Source organism: Pogoniulus pusillus, chromosome 18 (genome assembly GCF_015220805.1).
Source record: "Pogoniulus pusillus isolate bPogPus1 chromosome 18, bPogPus1.pri, whole genome shotgun sequence".
Lineage (NCBI taxonomy): Eukaryota > Metazoa > Chordata > Aves > Piciformes > Lybiidae > Pogoniulus > Pogoniulus pusillus.
In genome coordinates, this window is record NC_087281.1 from 9,093,563 (window position 1) to 9,110,613 (window position 17,051).

Here is a 17,051-nt window from a genome sequence, read left to right on the forward strand (position 1 = left end):
GTTAAGTGCACGTTTTCTGTTGATGTACAGTTGCTCTATTTGTTCTACTGATGACAGTAGTCATTAGTATCACAGTATCACCGAGGTTGGAAGAGACCTCATAGATCATCAAGTCCAACCCTTTACCACAGAGCTCAAGGCTAGTCCATGGCACCAAGTGCCACGTCCAATCCTGCCTTGAACAGCTCCAGGGACGGCGACTCCACCACCTCCCCAGGCAGCCCATTCCAGTGTCCAATGACTCTCTCAGTGAAGAACTTTCTCCTCACCTCCAGCCTAAATTTCCCCTGGTGTAGCTTGAGGCTGTGTCCTCTCGTTCTGGTGCTGGCCATCTGAGAGAAGAGAGCAACCTCCTCCTGGCCACAACCTCCCCTCAGATAGTTGAAGACAGCAATAAGGTCACCCCTGAGCCTCCTCTTCTCTGTGCTAAACAATCCCAGCTCCCTCATTCTCTCCTCGTAGGGCTGTGCTCGAGGCCTCTCACCAGCCTCGTCACCCTTCTCTGGACACACTCAAGATTAGATGCTTTTGTATAATGTTTCTATAGTGAAAGCAGGTTGCTGGCAGCTGAATTAATTCTAAGTAGTTGCTTCAAATTATTTTTTTAACAAAGCAAATCTCCTATGGTGGGAAGCAGGGAGTTCTTGCCTGATTCTGTATCTGACTTTCTAAGTTATAGCCTTATTCCAAGGAGCAAAACTCAAGTGACCTTCCTGATTGTTTTTTCTTTGCTCTTTTTTCTCCTTGGTAATAGTTCCTGTTTCCTTTTGTGGATTACAAAATAAATTCTAAACTCTTCTAAGCATCTGCTGCTGACAGTGACTTTTTATTTGAACAAGAGCTGGTTGATTTTATGTGCATTTTAGTTACTGTGAATGAAACCTTTTCCCAGCAGGTCATAGACAATCACAGCTGTAAGATACATCAAACACTCAACAAAGGCAACTTCTGCTTGTCTCCTACTTGTATTTCATAAGGATGCAGTGTATTTAAACTCAAGTTTAATCTGCTGTATTTGTTAAAGGAACTTAGCTAAATGAGGTTACATTTAGTTATGGTTTCTTGCATATTCAATTCTGTCTACTACATTCCAACTGCAGATCTCGGCACAGCTCCTTTGAATACAGCAGCATAGTATTAGGTGATACAGTCAAGGATATTCTTTTGCTCCAGAAAATTGGCAAGTTAGTAATTTATTTTATTTTATTAGTAGGAAAACCACCATGGGAGATCTTATGGTGTAGTATTAATCATCTTATGAAGACTAATTCATATCAATGCTTTGAACTTCATAGCATTTATTCTTGCTTCCATGGCTTTCCTTGGTAAAATACCGATTGCTTAGGTGAAGATATGCAAACCAGTGTGATATCTTTCCATGAAAGAAGAGGGAGATGGTAGATAATGTGTCCATTCACATTGATATGCAATGAGCTTCTGGATTTAATTTTCAGTAGCAAGTATTACTGTTCTGTCCTTCAATTCTCTGTGAAGATGAGACAGCAACTAATCTTTGAAAGACCTTGTTAAATTTGTTCCTAGTCAGTGTGATGTTTGTGTGCACCACTTTTTGGAGATAATATAGGCCAGCTTCTGCATTGGGCATATTTGTAATCGTGAGAGGTTCTGTGTATTAAGGAGATTCAAAGAGGGCAACATGTCCATATCCAGGTCTTTATGTGTAACTTCATTTTGAAACAAGTTCACACATAGGAAAGTTCTGATTTCTCTTAAGAGTTGTTCTTTTACTCTTTATACTAAAGAGTGACTGCCTCTTTTCAGGTAGACCTACATAAGATTTCTTCTTGGTTGCTCAGCCAGCATAATCTGGAAAACAAATAAAGCCAACTGTTAATAGTGTTGTTTTCCATCACTTTTAGACCAGTAAAATTAAGAACATCTCTAGTGCAGTATAAGAAGAATACTTGGTATTGCTTTTAGGGACATTTGCCGTTCAAGCAGGCTTCTATTTTCTTGCTAAAGAATATTATACTTTCCCCAAGTACTTCCAAATGGCACATTGTGCTGAAACAAAACATTGTAGGGTATTTGCAGGATCAAAATTTCTTGTGTTTGCACAAAAGCTAACTACAGTATTATTTTGTTGGTATTTGAGAAATGTCTGTGACCTAGGAGACTTTGAAAGAAATTCCATTGAATAATATTGCAGGCATATTTTGGAACTTGCAGAGGAATTTTTCATGTGCTTCCTGGAATTGGCCTTATGTGTGATGTAAGCTTTAGAAATGACTGGAAAGTAGTTCATAATACTGGTATAGCTGTTAAAAGACCCTAACAACAGATTCCTGCTTTGCTGTTCTTGCCTGTGGGGAAAAAAAATGCATTTTGAAAAGATGATGCTCTCTTGCTTTAGGTGCACTGGAGCTTTTGTATTTTCAAGCAGAACCAATAAGGCTGGTGGCACTTACTAAGTGCTGCCTAGATGTAATTTATTAAACCTGTAGTCTATGCCACTTTTTAAATTTGTAGTAATATAAACTGTAGATTTAACAATCAAAACATTTTTCAGCTCTGACACTGTTGTCTGGCATGCTGCATTCTCTTTCATGGTGGCATCATCACCAAGTTTAATAAACATAATCTCTTTTTCCATCATCAATCTTTCAAGGAACTGTGAAGTAGTATTCTACCAGGAAAAAAAAAAAACAGTCTTCCTGGATGAAATAAGATGTGAACTAATCTTTCTTTTTGAAACTTACTTTCCAGTCAGCTCTGCGCACATCTGATAGTAGTTGTATCTAAGTTATGTTTCTGTAGATTGTTGTGCCTGCTGCTCTCACAAGACATTGCAAAAGCCTTTATGAATTGAAGATAGGACACATGCTGCTTCCCTTTAAATGCAAGGACAGTTATCTAATTTGTCTAATGATACTGAAAACAAATGTCGTGTAGTGAATCAGTGTAGACTGTTAGTACATAATTGTAACTGTGTTTACTTATAAGTGGCTTACTTCTGTCTTCTGGTATCTTTGTGGAAACTTCATGTAAGTTAATTGATCTGTAGTTCTGTGGCAGGTTTTTTGATAATCAAATTTGTGCCCACACATAGCTTAAGTAATCAGCTAACAGAATTAAAATGATCTGAAGCTAATGCATGTGCTTTCCTTAACTTTCAAATGTAGAGAGAAAAGATACCATAGAGCCAGCATCTGAGAAGAGACATGACTGAAGCATTTTGTGCATTTCAGTGACAATTAACATTACCCCACTTGTGCTGATCCCTCTTTTGCAATTAGACAGAGCTGCAGGAGTAGAATTCTGATGAGATAGGAACAGAATTTCTGTGCATTCTGTCTGAATTGATCTTTTGCTCTGAGTTGTGTGTATGGCCCAGTAAACAGATCTTTTGTGTTGTTGTATTGTTAGTGGTTTGTATTAGCTCTACCAGTGATATGATGTATGAGCTTAACCAAGTTATATTGCCATTGTCTGCCTTCTTTACACTGTTTTGTCTGGAGTTGGCTAGGTTTTAGCTTTAAGCCTTAAGTCACTTGTAACAGGCCTAGATGTAGTGCTGGGACTATAAACAATTGTCAATGATATTAGGCAGGCAGGAAGACTTCTGACCCCTAGATGTGGAAAGCAATGAACTGCTAAGGGCTTCCAGTATTTTTTGCTACTGAGACTGAAGCCTGTGGTGTTGGAATCCCCAGGGACCATTCCTGTCTGTGAAACAATTTGTCTTTTTTGGCAACTGAGATATTTGGTGCTTTGTTTTACAAAGATTTTGGTGCATAACTTAAGAGATATGAAGAAGTTATCATCTCTGGACTTGATACTGAACAGTTGTTCAGTGTGTTTTTTGGGGTACATGAAGTGCTCACACATCACCGTGAGATCTATCTCTGATGTCATGTTCCAGATAAAGAGGAGGTTTGAAGTAGTCGCAGATTGTGAACGTATGTGCTTAGTTGTCATAGCCTCAAATACCTGATTCTGAAACTTGCTCACCTGGAAGCTTATTGTGAGACTTCTCCACAAGGGAAAAAATGAAAGATTAAAATAGATAAAAATGACTGAACTGTGGTGTATTGGTACTGAGATTCTTCCCAGGTATCTGGATGGCAGGGATAGGGGGCATTTAACTATTACTGTAACATGGGTAGAGATATGGGACTTGCAGAATTGTATATGAAGTAGAGATTTGGTGGCTCTAACTGACGTAATTTCAATAAGACTGCCAAAACAGGGCATTTTGTGTGTATATTCTCTGTGTTAACATGAGAAAGAAGACTGTACAAGTCCTAGTTTCTTATGATGTGAAAACTGATTATCAAAAGAGAATAGACTTCCTGTGTCTTTCCCACTTTTTCTTATTTCCCAGAATAAGGAGGAATATTTCTAGTGTTCACACCATCTTTGTCATGTCAGTTATTTGCACCATATAGAATGATGGTAGTATCTGCTACTATCCATGACTGCTTACCACATTCTTCTCCTCATTTTCAGCTGTACTTCTCTGACCCCTGGACCTAGCTGTGATCGTTTTAAGCTACATATTCCTTATGCTGGAGAAACACTCAAATGTAAGTTGAAAGCTATCTTGGCTTTTCTTTCAGTGTTCTATATCAAGTTAAGTGTTCAGTGTGTATAATTTTATTAGTTTTGAGGTGCCCCTTCATGGTGTGTTTTTTCCTTTAAGCTTCTACTCTTAAAACACACAACTGTAAGAATACCTAATTTTTAATACAGATTTTTAGCCTTCCTTGGTATTACAAATGTGAAAATGAGTGCTAAAAGCCATAAGTCACAATCTAGCCTCCCCTGCTTTGAGTATTTTTAATGAAATGTTATGATCTTATGATAATTTTTAGACTCTCTTATGATTTGTGCATGTTTTGTATTGTTTGCTTCTTTCTCTATTTGGGAGGTTTCCTTATTAAGTGCCAATAAAAGAAATCAGTCCATTATTTCTTAGGTATTTCCAAACAATAACTGATACAGTTGACCTGATAAGTGTGACTTTGTTTTTTCTAATTCAGTGTTGCAGTTGAATCTTCCTTACCCTTGGAAGGTCTGTAGATAGCTGGATTATTTTCATAGAATCGTATCATAGTATCTCACACTTCAATTAGTCTGTGTTTTTCTCACACTTCAATTAGTCTGTGTTTTGTTTCAAAGGGTTATAGTAAAAATTGATTTGATAGGTTTTTGAAAGGTGAAAGGCAGTTCTTTAAACATTTGAGATGCTGAAAAATGATGAAGTGTTGGTCTTTATCACTCATAACTGAAATATGAGGGAGGACAAGGAATTTCAGATACAGTAAATTTTAAAGCTTGGCAATTCTAGATTTCAGGCAGCAGTGGTGAAATAACATCTGGAGTTCTAAGTCCAGTTCTGATCTACTGAGTACCAGAGAGGCATAGATACATTGGAATGAGTCTGTCAAAACACTATAAAGATGACTGAGAGTTTGGAGCTTTTATTGTACAAGGACAGGCCAAGAGAGCTGGGGCTTCTCAAGAAGAGAAGGCTCAGGAAAGATCTTACCTATGTCTATAAGTACCTCATTGGGGGGGGAAATGCAGGCAAGGGAGCCAGGCTTCTTTCAGTGTTGGTCACTGAAAGGAAATAGTTACAAACTGAAATACAGATAATTCCATTTTAATGAAATAGAAACCCAACAGGGCATGACCCTTAGTAGTCTGCACTTGTTGACCCTTTTTTGAGCTGAAGGCTTCAACTAAGCAGTCTTCAGTGGTGCTGTACAACCTCAGCTATCCTGTGAGTCTGTGAAAACATGCTATCTGGAGAGCAAGTACTTAGAAAAGTTAAACATCCATTTAAACTGCATCATACACGTGCTATAGCTATCCAAGACTTTCTAAATATTAAGTATCTATTCTGTAACAGCTTTTGTGTAGTGCACTGGAAGCCTTTCTCTTATGAACAGAAACCAACAAGGTGAAAGATCCTGTCGTAATTTTGAAGCTTCTCTTTGGGACTTATAAGGAAAGTTGTCCAAAGTTAGTCTGGAAGTTTACTTCTATTTGAGAGAGGAACTAGGCTTCTCTGTCAGTCTTCTGTGGTTACTTTTTCTGTTGTAAAAGTGTGAAATCGTGGCTTAAAGCCTTACTATTTGTTCTTTCCCAATAGATAAAATGGAATGTTAAGTCTTAGTTAGCAACTGTTTTAAGGAGAAGGAAAAAAAAAGGGCAAATAGAAGAACCCACATGGCTATGAATTTATTAAAACAAATCAGTAAGTAATGGCCATATTATGTGGAGCCAAGTATCCTAATAAGTAGCTTTACAAAGTATTTTATAAAGAATAGTTATGTTGCATAGCAGAATCAGTCTGTTGAGGTCTGATGGGTCCTGCAACTTGTGCTTGGGGCAGTGTGGCTGGAGAGCTGCCTGGCAGAAAGGGATCCAGGGTTGTAATAGACAGGCAGCTGAATATGAGCCAGCAGCGTACCCAGGAGGCCAAGAAGGTCGATGGCATCCTGGCTTGGATTAAAATTCTGTGGCCAGCAGGAGTAGGAAGGTGATTGTCCTCTTGGACTGAGCTTTGGTGAGGCCACACCACGAGTATTGTGTTCGGTTTTGGACACCGCAATACAAAAGAGATGTGGAGGTGCTGGAGTGGATCTGGAGGAGGGCAACGAAGCTGGGGAAGGGCCTGGAGAATAAATCTTATGAGGAGTGACTGAGGGAGCTGGGGATGGTCAGTGTGAAAAAGAGGAGGCTGAGGGGAGACCTCATTGCTGTCTGCCACTGCCTGAGGGACATTGTGGAGAGGCTGGAGCTGGTCTCTTCTCACAGGTAATTGGAGACAGAAGAAGGGGGAATGGCCTCAAGCTGAGGCTGGATAGATTTAAAATGGACATTTGGAAAGTTTTTCACAGAGAGAGTGGTCAGGCACTGAAATGAGCTGCCCAGGGAGGTGATGGAGTCACTGACCCTGTATGTGTTTAAGGGTCGTTTGGATGTGATGCTTAGGGACATGGTTTAAGATGAATCTTGTAGAGTAGGGTATTAAGTTGCACTAGGTGATTCTGAGGGTCTTTGCTGACCTGGATGTTTCTGTGATTCAATGTGTTAGATTCTACCTGAGACTTTTTGGATGGCTGTGATAAGGTCAGAGTGAAAAGAAACTTCATTGCTCTAGAATGCAGTATCATATTTTCTAGGAAGCTGTAGTCACTCTCTCATTATTACCATCCAGAGCCCTTTTACTAAATGTGAGAACTTTATGCCTTTACTTTTTTTTAAGTGAAGGCTAGAGTTGTCACTGTTTGATTAAAAAATGAGTCAATTAAAATGCCAGTGTGCAAGGACATAGTTACACAGGCCACCTTAATGTACTAAATGATGGTAGTCCAGTTAAAGTACCTAGAAATATGACTATGGGCTAGGCATTAAACTTCAGTATTAAGAAATCAGCCTATTCTCCTCCTCTCCCCTTCTGCTCTTACATTTTGGATATTGCATAAGCAATCAGAAACATCAGATTTTGCTAGGGCTTTTCCTCATCTTCATGAAAACTGAAGCACAAAATTTAACCCAGCTATTTAGTTTTACATGATCAGCTGAAAGTAAGTTTAAGCATGTTTATCTTTTCCAGAGGTACCTTCTAATAGCAGTGAATTAAAATAATAATAATACTTGACCTTTCAGCATTCACATTTGAAAATGCTGTGATTCATTCAGTCTCACAGCATGAGGAGTAGTGATGTGAGCAGATGCAAGGTTTAATAATTTTGTATCACAGTATCACCAAGGTTGGAAGAGACCTCATAGATCATCAAGTCAACCCTTTACCACAGAGCTCAAGGCTAGACCATGGCACCAAGTGCCATGTCCAGTCCTGCCTTGAACAGCTCCAGGGACGGCGACTCCACCACCTCCCCGGGCAGCCCATTCCAGTGCCCAATGACTCTCTCAGTGAAGAACTTTCTCCTCACCTCGAGCCGAAATTTCCCCTGGCGCAGCCTGAGGCTGTGTCCTCTTGTTCTGGAGCTGGCCACCTGAGAGAAGAGAGCAACCTCCTCCTGGCCACAACCACCCTTCAGGTAGTTGTAGACAGCAATAAGGTCTCCCCTGAGCCTCCTCTTCTCTGTGCTAACCAATCCCAGCTCCCTCAGCCTCTCCCCGTAGGGCAATGCTCAAGGCCTCTCACCAGCCTTGTGGCCCTTCTTTGGACACACTCAAGCATCTCAATGTCCCTCCTAAACTGGGGGCCCCAGAACTGAACACAGTACTCAAGGTGTGGTCTAACTAGTGCAGAGTACAGGGGCAGAATAAACTCCCTGGTCCTGCTGACCACATCATTTCTGATGCAGGCCAGGATGCCACTGGCTCCCTTGGCCACCTGGGCACACTGTTGTGTTCAGGCCTATAATGATGTCAGGGAAAGATGGCCATGGTGTACAACCAGAAATTTCTAGATATTTTGTAGGCTGTTGCTAGATATGTTATCTTTCAAGGGCAGAATATAGCTGCAAAGGAGAAGTTGCGAAATCTGTCAGAATAAAAAGATTGGCTGAAAATGTTAAGATCTCCAGTGTATGTTCTTAACTACGAGGTGCCCAATGCAAGCTGAAGTGTGTAGTTCCTTTGTGGTTTCTGTTACATCCTCTTTGCAACAGATCAGATCTTTTTTATCATCAATCATAACCGCTGCCACTGCACAAATACCGTAGTGTGAATCCTGTTGCTGTGTCGCTTTAGAGAAGTATAACTGCACAGTCACAGTCCTGTTTCCCAAAAGACCAGGAAGTTCACTGGTTTTTTTTTTGTTTTCTAAAAAGGGGAAAGTGTACTTGCAGGCGATGCAGTGGTGGTTGACCTGTAGTGTAAAATAATTGTTTTGTTAGCTTTGATAAGATCAAACATCCCGTGAGTTAAGAATGGCTTGTTAGTAATTTGATTACCTTTCCTTGAGATCCAGTTAGTTGTGTTTTTGTCTTCAGTTGTCACTTTTGCCTTACTCTTGCTTGTATTTTAAGCTGCTGAATGTTACACTTAATGTTACACTCAGCTGCAGTCAGGAAACTTGGAGAGTTTGGAGGTACCCACAATTTTGTAATAGGGATGGTCTAGTTGGAGGCTGGTAAGTAGTGGAGTCCCTCAGGGGTTGGTGCTGGGACCAGTATTATTCAGTGTATTCATTAATGACCTGGATGAGGGCACAGAATGCACTGTCAGCAAGTTTGCTGATAACGTCAAGTTCGGTGGAGTGGCTGCCACACCAGAGAGTTGTGCTGCCATTCAGAGAGACTTAGACTGGAGAGTTGGGCAGGGAGAAACTGAACGAAGTTCAACAGGGGCCAGTGTAGAGTTGTGCACCTGGGAAAGAGCAATCCCATGTATAGGTTGAGGGCTGGGCTGCTGGAGAGCAGTGAAGGGCAGAAGGACTTAGGAGTCCTTAGCCAAGAGCAGCAGTGTGCTCTTGTGGTAAGGAAGGCCAATGCCAGTCTGGGGTCTATTAGAAGGAGTGGGGTTAGTTAGTTGAGAGAGGTTCTCTTTCCTCTCTAGTCTGCTTTGATGAGGCCTCATCTAGAGTACTGTGTCCAGTTCTGGGCCTCCCAGTTCAAGAAGGACAGGGAGCTGCTTGAGAGAGTCCAGCACAGAGCCACAAAAATGATTAAGGAAGTTGAACATCCTTCTTATGAGGAGAGCCTGAGGGAGCTGGGACTTTTTAACTTGGAGAGGAGGAGACTAAGGGGTGACCTCATTCATGTTTATAAATATGTGCAGGGTGAGTGCCAGGAGGGTGGAGCCAGACTCTTCTCAGTGATGCCCAATGACAGGACAAGGGGCAGTGGGCCGAAGTTGAGGCATAGCAGGTGCCATGTGAACCTCATGCCTGTGAGGGTGACAGAACACTGGAACAGGCTGCCCAGGGAGGTTGTGGAGTCTCCCTCTCTGGAGCTATTGAGTAACCATCTGGATGTGTTCCAGTGTGATCTGCTGTAGGTGATGCTGAAGGGAGGTTGTAGCCAGGTGGGGGTTGGTCTCATCTCACAGGGAACCAGCAACAGAATGAGGGGACACAGTCTCAAGTTGTGATGGGGGAAGTCTAGGCTGGATGTTAGGAGGAAGTTGTTGGCAGAGAGAGTGATTGGCATTGGAATGGCTGCCCAGGGAGGTGGTGGAGTCATCGACCCTGGAGGTGTTCAGGCAAAGCCTGGGTGGGGCACTTAGTGCCATGGTATAGTTGAGTGGCTAGGGCTGGGTGCTAGGCTGGATTGGATGATCTTGGAGGTCTCTTCCAACCTGGTTGATTCTATGATCCTGCTCTGGCAAGGAGGCTGGACCAGATGACCTTTTCACGGTGCCATTCAGCCCCTGACATTCTGTGATTAGTTTGTTATACTCAACTATCTGCCATCACACTTCTGAAATATTTTGATGCTGCTTTCAAGGAAGCATTCTTACCTTTTCTTTGGTAAAGGAAATAATAAATTTTGTGTTTTCATGGTCAGAGTGCTTGGAAAACTTGAGCCTGCTCTTTGCTAGACAGTCAGTTAAGATCTGGGACAGCTGTATTTTTTTAAGCTCATTCAGTACTCAGTCCTGCTATGTTAAACTTACTGTTTTTATGTTTGAGCTTTTCAAAGCAGTCAATATAAATTGTAACTCTAAGAAGACTTGTCTGTAATGTCCTGTAAGAGATTGAGTTTGTGTTCCAGGGAATGCTGAGGTGCTAACTGGACAGCCAGATCTCCTGAATAGCTTGTTATCCTTTCTGGGAGAAGTATTTGTGTATTTTGACGTGAAGTGTTTTGTAACTCTTGCACATGTATTGGTCTTTCTTGTTAAAACGTAAAGGCAGGTGTTGTAGTAGAAATTGTCAGGATAAGCAGAGTTTGAAACTGTGATAGTCTTTATTGAATAATTTTAATAATTAAAATACACCCTTAAGAATCAATTCCTTGGTCACTGGGTTTGCTTTTCCATTTTCACTCAAGCTTTCACTGCTGCTTGCTGCTGAGAGAGCCTGAGTTAGTTATTTTTGCCTGTGCTCTTCACATATTCTTCACATTTTCAGGCACTGATGCCTCTCTCCCTCTCTGTCCTTGAGTGCTGTCATCTGGAATTTCACGGTGATTAAACAATGAGTTGCCCTTGTGATGCTACTGTTCTCTCTGGCCTCTTGAACTCTACTATTTTTGTCTTCTAACTGATTTTCACTGTTCTTGTGTGAGTGGATTACAGCTCAGGGTTCTACTACCACCACTTCGGTTTCCTTGATCCCAAAGAACATTTCTTTTGTGTTCTTTGAAATTCAGTTTTATTTCTTTTGCTTCTTATTTCTGGCTCTTAGTTTCTGACTTGTTTTAGTTATAGGCCTTAGAGCAGGGGTCCTCAAACTTTTTAAACAGGGGGCCGGGTCACTGTCCCTCAGACACTGTCAGGGGCTGGACTGTAGTTTGTTGCAGGCTGGACTATAGTTTAGTTCCAGCCCGGTAGTGTCAGGGGCTGGACTGCAGTTTGGTTCCAGCCCGGTAGTGTCAGGGGCTGGACTGCAGTTTGGTTCCAGCCCGGTAGTGTCAGGGGCTGGACTGCAGTTTGGTTCCAGCCCGGTAGTGTCAGGGGCTGGACTGCAGTTTGGTTCCAGCCCGGTAGTGTCAGGGGCTGGACTGCAGTTTGGTTCCAGCCCGGTAGTGTCAGGGGCTGGACTGTAGTTTGGTTCCAGCCCAGTAGTGTCAGGGGCTGGACTGTAGTTTGGTTCCAGCCCGGTAGTGTCAGGGGCTGGACTGTAGTTTGGTTCCAGCCCGGTAGTGTCAGGGGCCGGACTGTAGTTTGGTTCCAGCCCGGTAGTGTCAGGGGCTGGACTGTAGTTTGGTTCCAGCCCGGTAGTGTCAGGGGCTGGACTGTAGTTCGGTTCCAGCCCAGTCCCGGTGGGTGCTTGGGGGCTGCGGAAGCCGGAGAGCAGATTAAGTGGCAGAAAGTGGCTGCTTGGCTCCCCCCACAACCCCCAGCAGGGGGGTTCTATAAATACCGGTGGGCTGGATTGAGGACCCCTGCCTTAGAGGGAGAAATCACACTATTGCTGCCTAACTTGTCTTAAGAATATTGCCCATAATATACTATACAGAATTTCACCTGTCTTTATTCTCATGATGGAACTCATTCTGGAAGTTCCATGTAGTCTTTTTGCTTTAAGGAAGTAATTAATAAAAAACCAAAATCAGAAATATGGAGAAGAGCCTGACCTCCTTATTGCCTTATTGTTTTGTGAGTCTTGCTTTACATGGCAGGGGGAATGAATCTTGTACCTTCAGTAACCTGTTCATTATTTAATGAATGTGTTCAGTGGGAAAGGTTGAGTGAGTCTAATCCTTTTTTTTCTTCCTCCTTGGAGTACAAAGTTTATAACAATACTTTGCCCTTTTAAATAGTCACTTTTGTCTCACTTTGGTTGTGAGTTTTTGGGTTATATTTTTTTTTGTTGGGTTGGGTTTGGTGGTTTTATTTTTTTATACTTCTGGTTATGTTCTGGACTTCCCATGAGCAAGTAAATGAATGAAGTTTTTGCAGGTGTACATCTTAAATAGTATGGTTCTGCATCAGGAGAAGTGACTTTACAAGTACCTTTGTACAAGTGTGGACTTACAGAGGTTTAAAAAAAATCTAAGGCCTCCATGTTGGTAATTCCATAGTGTCTTCCTTCTCGATTCTTTCCTTCTCGATTCTTTCCTTCTCGATTCTTTCCTTCTCGATTCTTTCCTTCTCGATTCTTTCCTTCTCGATTCTTTCCTTCTCGATTCTTTCCTTCTCGATTCTTTCCTTCTCGATTCTTTCCTTCTCGATTCTTTCCTTCTCGATTCTTTCCTTCTCGATTCTTTCCTTCTCGATTCTTTCCTTCTCGATTCTTTCCTTCTCGATTCTTTCCTTCTGTTTGTGTTGCAGTTCCTGGTGATGGTCTACAGGCCATTTGCTTAAATGTATTTGTCATTCACTGCTGCCTTTCCTTTTTCATGTACTCAGTGTTTCTGGTTTTAATGTGGTTACCAAATATTGCCTGTCTTTAATTTCTATCAGTATCTTTTGTTACCTGTCGTTGCTTTTACTAAAGTCTTGCAAATTTGTCCAATTTACAACAGAGCCTATTTTCTGTCTGTGTGCAGTCTTACACCTCTTTGTGTCTTTTGTTTTATTCCTCCTACAGCAACACTTACCAGTTGAACCTGAACCAACCAAGAAAAAAAAATGAACAAAAAAACCCCGAAACCCAACAAACCACATCTGTAACCCTTTGCCCCAGAACCCAGTAAACATCCTGCTGATCCTCCTTGCACCTCTTTTATTTTTTCTTTTATTGGAAAAGTGTAACTAGATTCACTTGCCTGATTATAGGTGTCTGAGTTTCCCTAGGGCCTACTTGGCCTTTTCAGCTGCTGACCTAAAGAGCACTGATTCGTCTGAGGACCTTTCTGTTATAGCTGCTGTAGATGAGCCCCAAGGCATCTCAGATTACACTTGAGTTGGTTACACAACTGCAGCAAGCTCATGGAGACCTGGTCCTTTGCAGCACTGTCTGTAGTAGAGTACTTGGAACCTCTTCTATAGTGTTTCAGAGGTAGAGCGAAGGGATTTTTTGTTGTTGTTGTTTTAAATGAAATCACATCTTTTTATCAGGTGATATTTTATACTGACTTTCTCACCTTTTTTTCTGTCATACCTTGATTTGCATTTGCATTTACCTCAGGAGTATTTCTGACTTGCACTACACAACCTGTAAGAATCATAGAATCAACCAGGTTGGAAGAGACCTCCAAGATCATCCAGTCCAACCTATTACCCAGCCCTATCCAGTCAACTAGACCGTGGCACCGAGTGCCTCATCCAATTTTTTCTTGAAGACCTCAAGGGACAGTGACTCCACCACCTCCCTGGGCAGCCCATTCCAAAGCCAATCACTCTCTCTGTGAAGAACTTCCTCCTAACATCCAGCCTGTACCTACCCTGGCATAACTTGAGACTGTCTGTTTCTATCAATACTTCTTTTTGCCTGTTGGGAGCATATTAACTTTTCATTTGAAATCCAGTAAAGTAAAATATTTCAAAGTTTAATGATGTTTGCCTGAGGAGGAAAAAGGAAGAGAAAGTAGTATTTCCAGACAATAAAAAGTAAAAGATGTATTGTGCATATTTTTTTCTTCTAAATTTATCTTTGACTGCCTGACTGGAACTTCATTGTAGCAATTTTAAGCTGTAGCAGTATTTAATTGAGAATGTAATTCCACTGAAGTAGTTTTTGGGTAGTGTATCTACACAAGTGAGATAACAATGGTCTGAATGTGTGTGAAGCTTTTTCTTGCATTGTTCTTGACTCTAGCACTGTGGAACACCACCGAGTTTGCCTTCTGTCAAATGAATCAGGATGAATGGAGTTGAAAGGTATAGGAAACTGCACACTCAAGTGCTGCAGTGCAAGGAAAAGGGTGTTCATTCAGGCAAGAACGGGAGGAAGTGCAGGGTTGTATTTTTTTTGAGGGGGGAGGGGGAAGAGGGGAGTGGTTTTGCTTTGAAACTGTAATTGGTAATTAACTTTTAAGCAAAATAATTTTTGCTTAAAAGTTTTAAGCAAAATAGTTTTGCAAATGGCTTTGTTGGTTAAAAATTTTATGTTTTTACCCCAGAATAATTATATTTGAAGAGGGTAAGCAACAGATAATAGGCAATATTAAATAAAGTGATTTGAGGGGGGGAAGAAAAAAAGGTATTTCTACCATGTGAGGACAAACTGGTAGCTGATGACTCAAAATTTCATAACACTTAATATTTAAGCTGGCTGCAGAACCAGTGTTACTATTTGTGTGAAGTAAATCCAGATGGAGTGTTGCACTGGCTGTTGTGATTGTTTAAGCACCTTTTATTTGAGTGCAAAGAAGTGGATTTTGTTTATGCATCGTGGACCTGCCAGGCAAACTGTTAACTGCAGTGGTATTTAAGAGGAATAAAATTCAGATTTAGAACTGATTCCTTTAGTGTTGAATCTGAATTGTAATGCTGTATTTTTGTCAAAGATACAGAGATGATGAAAACAGCTGAAGTTCATAGTTGACAAATAGGGAAAACTCATACCTTGGTACCTAAGCTTTCTAGAGTCAAAGTTGTCCTGGTATAGTAAGTTCAAGAAAGCATAAGAGAAACTATATGGAAAGGAGAGGATGGAGCAGAAAAGTTACATAATCCAGGGGTCATGTGGGTGGGTGAATGCCTAATACAGTTTGAAAACAGTGTTGGGCTGTGGGCTTTTTGTTGTTGGTAGGTTTTTTGTTGGTGGTGCTTTTTTTTTTACTTTTGGCAAATAGATTAATGACTTTGGATTGTTGGCAGAAGTGAGACTTGCTAGGGGAAAATCCAAGTGAGAGGATGTGGCTTTGCTTTTTAAATATGTAAAAAAAATTGTTCTGAGGTCAGCTCTTCACTAGGAAGATGCTGTGTTTAACTGACAGACTGAAACCCACTGATTATAGAGAAGCGTGGTGGATTTCTAATTGCTTTCACTAAAGTGGAAGCGCCATTCTGTAATGAACTTTTTGGTCTTTCTTGATTATCAGTTAGCCTGTGTGAGGTTTGATTGTAGGTGAATAAAGTAGGGTTTGCATTTGGTTAAAAAAGCTCTGGTACTGTCAGAGTGTCAACGATTCCCTAAGTGAAATGTTTCCAATTTAGTTAGAAAATAAAACAGCAGCACAGCTTTTGAGGTTCTGTGGGTTGTAAAATGTTTTGAGAGTGGTCTCAGCACTAACGTTTGGTGATAGTATGATTAACAGGCACTGAAATAACAGCTTGCTGTATTTCAAAGCCTGGAGAACCCTTCAGTGATGTACTGTATAGCCTTCTGGAAAACATCTATACTGTAGAGAAAACCAGTCTTGTGATACACATTGGCTTTAATGCTGATATATTTGGTTTCAAAATAAGTTCCACTAAAGAAAAAATGGGAGTTTGGATTTGAAGCATTTTTACCCTGTGCTAGTGGAAGCAATTACAGTAATTAAAAATAATAGTAATAGAAAATCTAATATGACAGTGTTAATTTCGACTCTGGATTCTATCCCTTGTGCTGAACAGCTATTTGATATTAATAGGTCATGAAAACCTTTTTGAAACAAAATATCTGTGTAGTTGGCCACACACTGTGGGTAAAGGCTGGTATGTTACTAATATTCAGTGGAAGATGATGGTAAAGAAGAATTATAAACCTGTGAGAGAGGTAATAGATTGTTTTGGCCAAATTGTAAGGTGGCTAAACTCAGTGTGGCTACGTATCACACCTGGGTAGTCAGAAGGTACCATCCCCACCTGTTTGTCCTGGTACCGTTGGAGGAATCACTGCATGGGACATGCAGCTGACTCTAACCCTGTCTAACTGATAATGTCATACAGTGCTGTCACACTTAATGCTTATGATATTCTGGAAGCTGCTGCAAGTTCTTTTCATGTTGCTGTAGAACTGAAAACACCAAGTTTGTACCCTTCACATTGTGCTTACTGTCACAGCTTTCCTGAAGTTTACCAATTACTGTGGAGCTTATTGCAAACCTCACTAAGCAGAATCTTGGAGCCTCTCATGATGTAAACTTCTGTGATACCTTTTCACTCATCGATTATGAAGATGCAGCATAAAAACATGCACCTATTTTGCACCTTCTTTTATTTTAGGCAGCCCTTTTTTAGTATCTCTTTAGTTGGAGTGCAGCTCCTAGCAAGCTGAGCTTACAGCTATGTACACTCTGTTTTGTCAACTCTTTTAAAGCTGGAATGCAGAGAAAGAAAAACAAGTGCAGTATGAAAAGTGTTAAATAATTGGTACTATGTAAGACCTTGGTAAAACCATAGATAATTTTTTTTCCTTGAAGGTAGCATTAGCTGCCTAAGTCATAGGCCAAGATTGACCATTGGCTTCTTGGTCATGAGCAATCAACCTCTGCAAACTGACCTTTATAGCATCCTGCTTTCAGACAGAGTGAGGGTAACTATAGAATATTAACAATTGAAACTCTCATGGTGAGTGACTTGAGATGGAGACATCACTGAACCATCTATTGTAAGGTTTGTTCAGCCAA

At 41.0% G+C, this 17,051-nt stretch overlaps 1 protein-coding gene across 3 annotated transcripts in view; it reads left to right on the forward strand.

Annotated features, from left to right (window-relative positions):
* Positions 1-17,051, forward strand: part of BABAM2 (BRISC and BRCA1 A complex member 2) — a 185,843-nt gene that overhangs the window by 13,840 nt on the left and 154,952 nt on the right. For all 3 annotated transcript variants that reach the window (XM_064158350.1, XM_064158349.1, XM_064158348.1), the window contains one exon: positions 4,471-4,547. In XM_064158350.1, the coding sequence (XP_064014420.1) occupies positions 4,471-4,547 (77 nt within the window). The remainder of the gene's footprint in view (positions 1-4,470; positions 4,548-17,051) is intronic.